The sequence below is a fragment of the Parasteatoda tepidariorum genome, chromosome 2 (genome assembly GCF_982258835.1).
Source record: "Parasteatoda tepidariorum strain Cologne lab strain chromosome 2, Ptep-v5.0, whole genome shotgun sequence".
Classification (NCBI taxonomy): domain Eukaryota; kingdom Metazoa; phylum Arthropoda; class Arachnida; order Araneae; family Theridiidae; genus Parasteatoda; species Parasteatoda tepidariorum.
Genome location: NC_141756.1, coordinates 94,417,185 through 94,430,341, shown reverse-complemented (window position 1 = coordinate 94,430,341; position 13,157 = coordinate 94,417,185). Strand labels below are relative to the sequence as shown.

General features: G+C 28.7%; 2 protein-coding genes across 6 annotated transcripts in view; one reads left to right on the top strand and one right to left on the bottom strand.

Moving 5' to 3' along the window:
* Positions 1–7,864, top strand: part of LOC107440478 (Na(+)/citrate cotransporter) — a 78,824-nt gene extending 70,960 nt beyond the window's left edge. For all 5 annotated transcript variants that reach the window (XM_087157768.1, XM_087157771.1, XM_087157769.1 and 2 more), the window contains exons 10-13: positions 65–242; positions 3,129–3,290; positions 4,565–4,702; positions 6,732–7,864. In XM_087157768.1, coding sequence (XP_087013894.1) covers positions 65–242; positions 3,129–3,290; positions 4,565–4,702; positions 6,732–6,860 — 607 coding nt within the window. In that variant the 3' untranslated portion in view covers positions 6,861–7,864. The remainder of the gene's footprint in view (positions 1–64; positions 243–3,128; positions 3,291–4,564; positions 4,703–6,731) is intronic.
* Positions 7,865–9,744: 1,880 nt separating this feature from the next.
* LOC107444359 (uncharacterized) overlaps positions 9,745–13,157 on the bottom strand; it is a 35,329-nt gene continuing 31,916 nt past the window's right edge. The window contains exon 11 of the mRNA XM_087157772.1: positions 9,745–9,915. Within this exon, the coding sequence (XP_087013898.1) occupies positions 9,889–9,915 (27 nt within the window). The 3' untranslated portion in view covers positions 9,745–9,888. The remainder of the gene's footprint in view (positions 9,916–13,157) is intronic.

The following is a 13,157-nucleotide window of genomic DNA, read 5'->3' as shown; positions in this document are numbered from 1 at the left end:
TATTCTCATTGCTTTTTTTTTCTTCTTTTAAATTCTCATTGCTATTTTTTCTTTTCAAATACAGAAGGGTTTCAGATGCTACCCCAGCAATTGGAATTCCGATTCTTCTGTTTCTGATTCCATCTGAACCCACGCGTATAGGAAAGAGTAAACCACTCTTGTGGAAAACACTGCAGCACAAAGTTCCTTGGGGTGTCATAATATTACTAGGGGGAGGATTTTCCCTTGCTACGGCGTCCGAGGTAATATTACTTTTAGTAAATATTTTAATGATTCCTATCATAATATTTATTTTAGTCAATTTAATATTATCAATTTGTAAAGGGATTCTGAATACAAGATGTTATCAGTCACATTCATGATTATTTTTACATAACTAAAACATTATCAAAAGTTGACACATCATAATCGAAAATAATGGCATACCTGCAAGTGACGTAGTGTGGGTATCTAGATCCTGATTGGTTGCAGAAACGTTTCGTCTTTTTACGTTAGCAACTGTTCTTTCCATTCTATTTCGAGTAAGACAAAGGCAATGATTTAGCCGATACAGCAGCGCGATCTGCTACTACTACTTTAAATTTATCTATACCATTCTCAGATGTAAAAATACATATTAAAAAGTATATAAAATCTTTATGGCAGCAGCAGTGGGATAACCAAGTGAATAATAAGTTGCACGCTCATAAGTCAAATTTGGAACCCTTTCTGTGTTGCGACTACGTAGTGCAGATGTTAAGCTTACCCGTCTGCGAATCGGACACAACAGACTGACCCATCTACATTTGTTGTTTGGTGAACCACCTCCTCAATGTAACACTTGTGATGTTTTACTTTCGATTCACCATATTTTAATTACTTGCCCGTATTTTAACAGACATCGTCTTGCCTTTTTTGGCAGTTCTATTTTATCTATGGGAGATTTGTTAGGTGACTCCCATCATCCGAACATTTTTGCATTTTTACGTGCTATTGGCATTTTAAATTGTATATAAGTTTATTCTGTTCATGAATTTATTCATTTTTAGAAGGATATTCTTACTTTTATACTATTTTACTGTGTTTTAACTTTGACGTGATTTTATTCCACTATTACCGTTGATTGTTTGTATATGATTTTATCAATTTTTAATTATATTTAGGAAAATAAGTATGCACTTCAATTTTGACATGTATAAACATATTGTTTGGCGCAGCATGTCCACATTTGGATTTTGTGCCATTAAACTCTACATTCAATCAATCAATCAATTCGAGTAAGACAAGCCCTTCAAGTATCAATTCTCTTAAGTGACGCATTCTAAATTCTTTCACAAAGATTCTTTCTCAAATATTTCAATTCTTTCAGTATATATTTACACAGAGGCAGGCACAAAGCCATGCGGAATATAAACAAACTAATTATGCATCGAAGTTTCCAGGTACACAAAACAAAAATATATCACTGCTACAATAAAATACATAAAAAAATGAATCTAAGTTGAGTAAAAGAAGCAGACGAGAAAGAATTATATTTCAACTAATTGTAAATTCATTCAATGTGTGACACAGCTTTGTATTTAATTAACTTACCGTTAATTAACATTCTAACTTATGTAGAGAAACTTTAATACGCCATTTTACAGATAAAGATTAGCTGGCGCTGCCGTCATAGGTCACATGCTTGAGTATGGGAGGTTTTCTTCTTAAAGTCCAAGAACCCAATTGCAGTGAAAGTTGAATTAAAAATATCAAAAATCAGTTTAATTGTCGGCCAAGACTTGAAAGGCCACAAAGGGGATAAGATCACTTAAAACAGATTTTAGTGTCAATCGACAATCACACTGATTTTATGCTTTTTTAATTCCACTTTTTTATTGATTCACTTTCACATCGTCAGAAATTGATGTGATTTCTTTCCCACATGAATATTAATGTCGTATCAGCTTGAACATTTTTTTCTGTTGCTGCTTTTAATAAGGATTCTGAAAACGTATTTGGGGTGTTTCATAAAGACCGCCTTTCACGCCACGTCAGTCATTGGTGACTGACAGTGTAAAATACGATAGGAAACCTGATTTACATTATTTTAAGTAATTACTGAACATTTGTTCGAAGTTTCGTTTTTTAATTACTTCCAATAGTTAGTACTGCGTCTCGCATTTCTGCAACACCATACATGCGTTTCTGAGCAGCATACGTGACCTCACGACGATTTCCTTAAAAATAAGCCTAACGCTCAACGTGTTAATATACACTATTAGAATCCTTAACGCAAAATGAAAACAAAAAATTATGCTCATTGGTGTTCGTAAATTAATATTTTAGTGCGGGGAAATCTAAATCTGACTAATTACAGTACAGGAAGGCGAATGTAAATTACCAACAAAACAAATTTGGCTGAGGGAGAGTTGAAAGACTATTATTCTATTTTGATGTATTTCGTCCAACTTCATATACATGTCCGACTTCGATATCGTTATGTTATTTCTCAATGTTTGAACTTTTAATGTTCATTTTTAATAAGTATTCTTAAAATCCATACGTAGAGCGGTGTTTAAGGAACACCCTTTATTATCACCTGTGATTACACAACGGCCTGTATCAAATTTAATTGATGACAAACTATTGATGTATTACAACTCGAAATACATATACACTGTGTTATAATATAAAATCAGTCACGGTAGGCCGGTTCTTGTTTGAATCTCGAATTCTGATACACAGAAAAATCCATGCTTTAACACATTTTTGTGTAACGCAAACATGCTGTTATCTGCAAACTTAACTCATAACTTCTCGTAAACTTCTTTTAAGTCTAAGTATAAATTCGCAACGCAAATGTCTGCAAGTTTTTAATCTCATAACATTGATGCAGACATACGTTGATTGTTCTTGTCCCAAGACTTTGTCTATTACATTACATATTTGAATATTCAAGAGTATATACATTCAAAGACGAGAATTTTTCAGAAACGTTAAAGAGTTAGAGAGATTTTCCAAAGCATTGCGATTTACTCTAATGCCATTTGCACTACGCCGCCATGGACAAAAATAAGGTTAGAATAGGTAAATAAGGTTAACTGAAGACAATTGTACCAATAACAGACTCAAACCTGACTTTAATGTGCAAATCTTTTTCTCAGTAGAGGTCGGGTCTTTCAAAATGGATGACAGCACAACTACTCTCCTTAAACATATCATCGCCATTCGCAGTTGTCGCACTGCTTTGCATTCTAACAGCCGTCATCACAGAATTCACAAGCAATGTTGCGACTGCTAATGTCCTCTTACCTGTGGTAGCTGAATTGGTAAGTTCCGATGTTGTTCTACCTTAATATCTAATCATATATCTATTTCCTCTATACCGATAACTGTTCAATTTAAAGTTTAGCTCTATAATACTAGAATATAGAGATGAGCTCGAGCTTACTTTTGGAAATCCAAGCCAGTCCGAAGAATTTAAATCCGTATGTATAATTAAATCCGTAAGATATACATAGCATTATATACTTATAACCCGAACTATACTCCTTATAAAAGCCAAATTTTGCAAACTCGTCACTCGGCCTATGTCTAAACAAGGTAATTAGTTAATTAAAAACGTTTGTATCACCTAGAGTTGGGAATCGATTACAATTGTAATTGATTACAGATAATTACTGCTATGTAACCAATTACTTGTAATAACGATTACAGGTAATTGCAATTACATGTAATCATAATTTTTTAGTACACTAGAGTAGGGCAAAAATGTAATCAATTACATTTTTCAATTGCAATAATCAATTACTTGCAATCATGATTACAAATTTTGATTACAACTGTAATCATGATTACAATACTCATTTAGAGTAATCAATTACTAGTAATCATGATTACAAACGTTTTCTATCAAATCTAAAATTAAAAACTTTTCTATCACCACCCTGTGAAAGGAAAAGCGAAGAGAAAAATTGAACCAACAGTAGATTCAAGATGACTAAAACAAAAATTAAAGTAAATAAAAGTCATTTGACAATTAGTTCTAGCCTTACAAAGCAAAAGCCCCTAACAAAAGAGGTATAGATTGCTGAAATTTTTATGCTTTATAAATTTTTCATACTTAATAACAGAATCAAACGTTTGTTTAAAACTTCTAAAAAACTCATGAAAATTTTATGATGAGTCCGAGCTAGCTTGAGTTTGAAACCTTTTTTTAATCAACGAGTCAGTCTCACTTCTACTAGAATAAAAAACAAATTCCAAATTAAAGATTCGATAGAGGTGAAAATTAAAATATTTTATTTTAGTTATTAATGCAATGAAAGATAGCCGTATATCCTTATATTTTATAAAGAGCAATCGGACATAAGTATACACTAAATAACTAAAAAGTTCAAAATAGTCAAAATGGTTGGACAACGAAAAAAAAAAATACTCTCACTTTATTCCGTGATATATTAAGAAACTAGGGATTTAAAACTATCTTATAAAAATGAAAACATATGCATTAATCATTATCACATTATGTATAATTTTGAGGAACAATGTGGGGCATTATAATAATACAGAGTCTTAGTTTTTTGTTGTTGTTTTTTTGTAGGCTGTGGCTATGAAAATAAATCCTTTGTACATGATGATTCCCGTGACAATATCCTGCTCATTTGCATTCATGCTTCCCGTGGCCACACCACCTAATGCTATAGTCTATGAGGCTGGTACAATGAGTACACTGGATATGGTAAGTGGACATAATTGGTATTTTTTACTGCATAGTATCATGTTTAGAATTCAAAATCTATAAAATTTTTAGATTTGGTCTACAATCTCTCATACTACTAGACATGGGCATTGGTGGCTCAGGCGATAGTACATTCGCCTTCCACTGAGACAAACCGGGTTCGAATCCCAGCATTAGCTGGTCGATACGAATTCCGCATCCGACTTTCACCGACAACATTGCTGATGTAAAACATCCTTAGATGGCAATCAGATCATGGTCCCAAGAGGAACATATATCCCCTTTGCAATTCGGTTTCTAATTTATTTTTTTTTCAGTTAAAAGTATCGAGTTGGACCTAATTTTTTATTATGGAATATTTTTAAGATGTAAAGAATTACATAAAGTATTTTAAAAACTAATAAAATATACATTTATCTTTTTCGCTGCAAATAGTTAGAAGCTTTTGTTTTCTTTGCTGCGGACATGCCTACGCTGAGCAAATTTGATAGCGTGCTTCGATTCTTGCAAGTATTGTTAGTAGAGCCGCGATGGCTCAGGGGATAGAGCGTTCGCCTTCCAATGAGGCGAACCGGGTTCGAATCCCAGTGGATGCGAATTCCGCATCCAGCTTGCATCGACCACAGTGCTGACATGAACTATCCTCAGTAGTAGACGGATCATGGGTTAGAGCAGTGGCGTACGCAGAATTTTTTCAAGGGGGGTGTTCATAAGTTTCTGAAACTACTAAAAGACATTCGAGTCTGTAATAAAGCACTATTATTTCCTTAACTTAGACAGCTAGACAACTTTGACTTTTTATTTAAACAACATTGTTTAGTTAAATTTTGATTTGATTTTTTAAGTTTAAGAACATAGTGTAATATCTTCTGACAAAAGTCCAATGTCATATGGGTGGAAAGTAACACTTTGAGGGCCACTTTCACATTCATCAGATTTTGTTATGCTAGAAACGTTTTCTTCAACGGAAGTATCACATTTCTGTTCAACAGAAAAACTTACATTGGTACTAGATGCTGTCACCTCACTAATTTCAGGTCGTGATTTTTTCTCAAAGTAATTAAAAATTGTTAAATTCCTGCCTTTTGACATCCTAAAGAACCAAGAACAGCAAATATATATATATCACGTGATTTTGGTTTCAAAAGAAATACCATGAGAAGCAAAAAGTAGGCATAAGGCACATAAAAATATATAGTCTTAAAAATAATAGCTCGCATAATTTCTACTAAAATTTATATTTTTGCCATTTTGTCTGAGCTCAAGGGGGGTGTTTGAACCCCTAAACCCCTCCCTTGCGTACGCCACTGGGTTAGAGTCCCTTTGCAGTCCGCCAGGCTAACCGTGGAAGGTTTTCGTGGTCTTCCTTTCTACTATGAAACGCAAATGCGGGTTAGCTCCATCAAAAAGTCCTCCACGAAGGCAAATTTCTCCCAATACTCGATTCAGGAGTTCCCTTGTCTTCTGGATTGGGTTCAAAATTACTATGCTACGGGAGTTGAACATTAATAGTCGTAAACCGTACCATAAAATTGGGTTATCTGTTCAACGACGGTTATAAAAAAAGTATTGTTAACAAGGCTGCGATAGTTTGGCTGGCAGGGCAGTGGGCCCATGCCAAGAGATCCTGGGTTCGGTCCCCCATGCCGAAGACTCAACGTGTAGAAATCGGTGACTGATGCGAGTTAAATCTGTCGAGTCACAAAGTCCTCCGTGTTCCCATAACAAATCAATACCTCTGGGGGTTAGTTCCATCAAAAAAGTACTCCACAAAGGCAAATTTCTCCCAATACTCGATCCAGGAGTTCCTTTGTATTCTGGATTGGGTTCAAAATGACAAGGCTACGGAGTTAAACATAACAATAAAATATTTTATAATTAAAACAACAATGTGATCTCTGTATTTCATTGTGTGTCATACATTTTAATAAAAGTAGATACTTTACATAAATTTAGAGCAATATAGGTTTATCTTTGTTATTTATACATATATTTAAAAAAAAAAATTATACTCTCTTTTTTTTTACAGCTAAAACCAGGAATGTTGATGAACATAATGAGTGTGGGAATTGAAATCTTAATGATAAGTACTTTTGGAAAGCTAATATTTGATTTTGACCACTTTCCATCATGGGCTGAAAGAACATTCCAAGTATAACATTATCTTTAAATAATTTCCTCAAAATATTTATCAAAGAACTACGAGAATTCTCATATTAGCAGTCATCAACACAAATATCAGTTCTTCCCTATTTTATAGAGCAAGTGTTGGATGACATTGTCAATGTAAGTTGGGTCATAAAGACTTTACTGTCATGTGCCAGACTCCATTTTCAATTCTGAATAGGCTATGTACAAAAAGTTAAGTTATAATTAATTTTCGTTTTTTAATATATTATAATTGCAAAGCGATTTTTAGATTGTGGCTTCTAAGCAATTGAAATATTTTGAACATGAATGAATTATGTCAGGCAAAATAAATTGACACAAGTTCATAAGCATTTGCGGCTTTTCTCAAAATATAAAGTTTTTCCTCTACTTAATTACAAAACTGTTCATAACAAAACAAATTTATTTAAAAATGGAAAACAAATTGATTTTTCTTCTTTCACATCTCAATTCTGATATTGATTGTTTAATCATCTCAATTCCGATATTGATTGTCAAATCATCTCAATTCTGATATTGATGGATTGAATGAGTCTTCCAGCAAGCAAGAACTATGTTATTGTGAAAGAATATAAAAATCACGCAAAGAATATACATTTATGAGAAGCTAAAGTGGAATAAGCATACATACCATGAATCTTCATTGCTTATTTCTATTGATGGTTTTGTATTTTAGGTTGAATAAATATTCTATAAAGGAATGTTAGGACTTTATAAAGTTAGACATACCAAAAACATTCTCCAGTTTAACATATAATAAATTAAATGTGTGTATGACAAGAAATTTTTAATCTAATTTTGTGATTTATTAACTAGTATTTATTTAGTACTAAAAGACTATTTTTTAAATCATTGAGATTATATTATTTATTCATTAATCTGTATTACAATATTCATCTGTAAATAATTACATAAGAGTTTCATGCATATTTTTGTTACATGTTTATAAATTTTTACATATGTCTTTTAATAAAAGTTATTTTTAAATCCTTGTATACGATCTTGTTTTTATTGGTTACTATAATTTGCATTCCACAATAATAATAATATTAATATGGGTTTATAAATATTATGATTATTTTTAATAATTGTGATGAATATGAGAGAGCTATACGAAAAACAAAAAAAATATGAACTCAAAATGAATGTTTTTTTTTGTTTATATTTTAAATGAGATATTTAAAAAATAAACATAAAAATAGATAAATAAATTAGCTGAATTTACTCTCGGCGAAAGAGAAAAGTACCATTTTATATTTTTATTGACAAGCACATTTTTATTTAATTTAATATTTTCAAATCAAACAGCAATTTTTAAATGTTTTTCGATTTTGTTATTTGAATCTAAAATTTCATTGAAGACTTCATTTTAAATTTAACTAATTGTATTTAAAGTTTTAGTAATTATTTAATATAAAAGACCAAATAACAATTGGTATTAAGATGAAAAATACTTATTGTGGCTGCTTCACGGGCTTAAGGTAGTATTAAAAGATATCCATGAGGCCAATATTCAATTTTTAAAGACCAAACTTTAATAATGGTACATGTTATATACTAACTTAATGAGTATGAAATGGTAATTTATTTATTTTCAATAATGTTTTAATGAAGCAAAAAAATTTTCCGCTAACTTTTATTTTAACTCTAGATTCATTACAAATGTAAGTATGGATTTTAAATAAAAAATGCATCTAAATTTTCATGGATAATGTATTCTCAAACTTTTCATACAAGAGAAATAGGTACTATTTTCAAATTTACATCTAGATTTAAAAGGTTAAGGGCTATTGATTTTAATCAGTAAATATTTTAGTTATAGTATCTGTTTCTCTTCAACATTTTCAACTTAATACTTTTGCATTACACCTATTATTTCCCTAGAATCTAAAATAAAAATATGAGCAACGGCAGATTTTTTTAAGAAAACAATTTAGTTGCCTTATGTACAAACTGGAGAAAATAACGCGATCATTACAATTCTTTGTACTTTTTGAAAGCCTTTTTAATAGTTAGTACTAAAACTTAATTAGAATTACTAAAAATCGGTAGTGGCAACAGATAATTAATAATTATTCGTATAATTTCGTAATTATACTTTTTGAATAAAAAAATGTTAACAAAAAAGTTTTTCTTCCTTTTATTTACTTTTTTAACTTAATTGTCAGAAATGAAAATGTTATGAAACTGAAAGGAAAATTTGATGCATATAGTACAGTGTTCTAATATTTTTCAATATTAAAACACTATTATCAATGTTAAGAAGGTGTTAAAAAAGTGTTATCATACTTAGAAATGGGAAAAAGACACAATTAAAATAATAGTTTATTACTTAGAAAAAATAAAGATTAAAATTGCACTTACATTGAAAATAATAACAGATTCATGAAAAGAAAAAAACAATAGAAATGATGAGATTCATGAAGAAAAAAAAAACAATAAAACAAAATTTGATTAAAAGCAGAAGTGTTTTAGTGAACAAATAGACAATTGAATTCAGTTAAAAGAAAAGCAGGAAAAGAAAGAAATTTCTTAAATGCATCAAATTTATAAAATAAAACAATCATATGCCAAAATAATAATACAGATCAAATTTTTTAGACATCACTTCTCTTTCAACAAATAATTTTAATACTGCAATAATAATTAAATATAACTTTTTAATTTGTTTATAAAAATGTAAATAAACAAAATTTGACGTAAGGAGACAAAAAAAGAGATTGTTATTCAATATTAAATGAGCAATAACAAGAAAAAGCATAAGAGAGTTGTGAGTTAAAAACAAAATGTGGTTGGGCGGAGGGGGGAGAAAATGTAAATAAATAAAATAAAGCACATATGCAAATATATAATGAAAATTGAATTGAATGCATAGTTTAATGACAAAGAAATTTGGATACAAGTAAAGAAGCACCACAGTCTATGATAATACATGCTCAAGGTAATAAAATTAAATGGCATTAAAAGCAAGGTCTGATGCAAAAAAGAAAAGTACGGTCAAGGAATGTGTATTTACCTTAACAAGGTTTTTCAAAGGTCTTTGGCTAAGGAAAATAAAAAATGCCAGTTTAGTGCCTTACACTTGAAGCAGAGCTATAATTTTATACTATATATGACATCTTGCATTGAAGAAATATATGGGCTTTAGAATAAGTAAATAACTTAAAAACTTTAAAATTCAATCAACTTTTTTTTTAAAAATTGCCAATTTGGCGACATTTTTCCACTTAGATAAAAATTATCAAACACAAAAAAAAAAAAAAAAGCTTATTATGCTTTGCAAATTTTTATATGCCTAGACTATACAGCATTGGAGTAAGTTTTTAAATAGTAAAAAAGTAGATCACAAACACTTTCAATTTACGAAAAACTGTAGCTTTTCTTTGTATGGATGCTTCATGGTATTTTCAGTAAAAACATAGAGGGCGCTAGCTAATGATTGGTTAAACCCGACCTAACAGTAATGAGTAACTGTAGCTAACTCACAGAATTTATGAAAGCAGCATATTATCCACAAAAAAGAATTTCAAGCAATGATACAGCCTTCAAAATGTAAACCTCCTGACTGGGAAGTAATTGATGATTATGATGAATGAAATGAATCAGATGAATGAAATGAATCAAATGAATGAAAGTAAACAACAAATAACAGTAAAAAATAAAATGTAAAAGTTTTTTTGACAACTAGAACAAAACTTAAAAAGAAATTGTAAAACAAAATATAATTTTTCTGATCTTTTTTTCAAATACATATAATTTTATATAAAATGCAATAGATCAGTCTTCATTTAAACTAGAATCTTTCTCATTCCAATTAACTTCAAATATATAAGCATATAATTTTAATAATGGAATGAAAATTTATAAACATAACAAAAACAATATGAAACAACAAAAAATCACTTAAAAACACAAGAAATAAAATATTCTTTAGAGTAGGTAAGACCAAAAGTAAAATAGATAAAAAGAATAAAGGGGAAAAAATAGAAGCCAACAATTTAAACACTTGCAAATAATTAATAATAAATATGTAAAGAGAGGGGAAAAATTAAATTTAATTTGCAATTATTAATTACTCTTTATAAAAATAATTACAGTTATAAACATTTTTTTTTATTTTGACTTGCAATTGTATAATTCAAAGTTTGTAATGAGATGGAATAAAAACAGAAAAAGAAATCTTTGTTTACATTAAATTTTTATGGCTTATTCAGAAAATTGAATTTAAAAGAGAAAATGTTCATTTTATAAACATCGTTAAAATATTAAAATTTATACAATATTTTAAAAAATATAATTTTTCGGATCTTTTTTTTCAAATACATATAATTTTATATAAAATAGAAATATCAGTCCTTATTTAGACTAGAATCTTTCTCATATAAGTTTAATAATAGAATAAAAAATTAAAAAACAAAACAAAAACAATATGAAACAAAAAATCACTTAAAAACATAAGGAATAAAAGTTTCTTTAGAGTAGGTAAGACAAAAAATAAAATAGATAAAAAGCATAAAGGGAAAAAAATAGAAGCCAACAATTTAAACACTAGTAAATAATCAATATTTAAATCAAAGGGAAAAAATTAAATTTAATTTGCAATTATTAATTACTTTTAATAAAAGTAATTACAGTTATAAATATTTTTCATTTTGACTGTATAATGCAACTGCAACAAGTGTATAATTCAGAGATTGTAATGAAAAGGAATAAAAACTGAAAAAGAAATCTTTGATGACCTATCAATAAAATTAAATTTAAAAGAGAAAATGTTCAATTTATGAACATTGTTAAAATATTTAAATTTATGGATTATAAGACTCTTGAATGAAAATTTTTTTTCTTTGAATTGGAGTAACTATTTCTACTTCTTTCCACTATTTAAAACAGAGATTACACAGATCGCTGTTGAAAGAAACATTTTATAATTTTCTTTTCTAATCATAATAATGACAATAATTTCTAATAAATTAAGAAGAATAAAACAAGGTTCACTCAAGACTGAGTGATACAGAACCTTTTTCCAAGCCTTGACAAACAAAGATTTATATGTGTTTAAGGTTTTGACTCGAATAAAACCTTGATTGTAAAACTTGAATAGCATTATTTTACAATTACTTTCACATGACAAAATCTTTCTGTTCAAAATATTTGCCCTTCTGTATTCTAAAAAAGTAGCAAAAAATTCAAGATATTTCCTACATTGCTCATCAAAAAATCAACGAAAATGTAAATTTTGGTCTTCAAATATAATTCAGCTAATGCATGACTTTATAAACAAAAAGGGAAAGAAAAATTGGGCAAAAAAGGAAATGATAAAAAAAGAAATGACAAAAAAGGTATACAGTTAAAGTAAAGGTATATACCTATTTCCTCAGTAAGTACATAACACTAAATAAAAATGCATAAATACAAATATTACTAAATAAAACTTATACAAAATAAGATTCAAGTACAGTCAATATTACGTAAAATCATCTATTTCTTTACTCAACCTTTCTTGGGTTCAATAGAATTTAATAGATTTGAAATAGTAATTGAACTGAAGTTTTATTGTTACATAATTGATTTTAAATGCAAATGGTATCTTGGAACAGTAGATGTGTATGAATAATTTGTAAAATTTTAAAAATGAGAAACAGTTAAAAACCTTGAGCTTTCCTAGTTAATATTTTGTATATTTGACAAAATACATTTATAAACAATGCATGATACAAAAATATAAAAACTTCTCGTATATTTTCAAGTATGAAAAATAGAATAAGCATGTGTTTATGATAATAAAAATAACATCTAATATAGCTTATCTAGACAGGAACATTTTTAAAAAATGATAATGAATATTCCAACAAGTCTTTCTATTTATAAAAATAGATTATTACATTCAACGCTGATAACATGATGAAGATATATTGAATTTAAATGTAATAAGTGAAATTTAATAGTAAGAAGCAAAATTTAAATTTTCTAACCAACATATCTGGCATTAAAATTCAGTCAAAGTAAAAAATTAAACACATAATCATTTTTAAGCTTAACATTTTATATTTCCAATTTTAAAATGCAAAAATTTAAACTACGTATAAATGTACTAATTGATTTAAAATTTAATTAAATTACGTCAGGTACACTTTGAATTTATATTATTTTCAATACACTATAAAATTTACCAATATAAACTCTTAATCATTAGAATAATAATATACATAATGATAATAACTAGAAATTGAATACATACAAAGAATACAAAAAGACTAGAAATTGAATATATAGTTAAAAACACTAA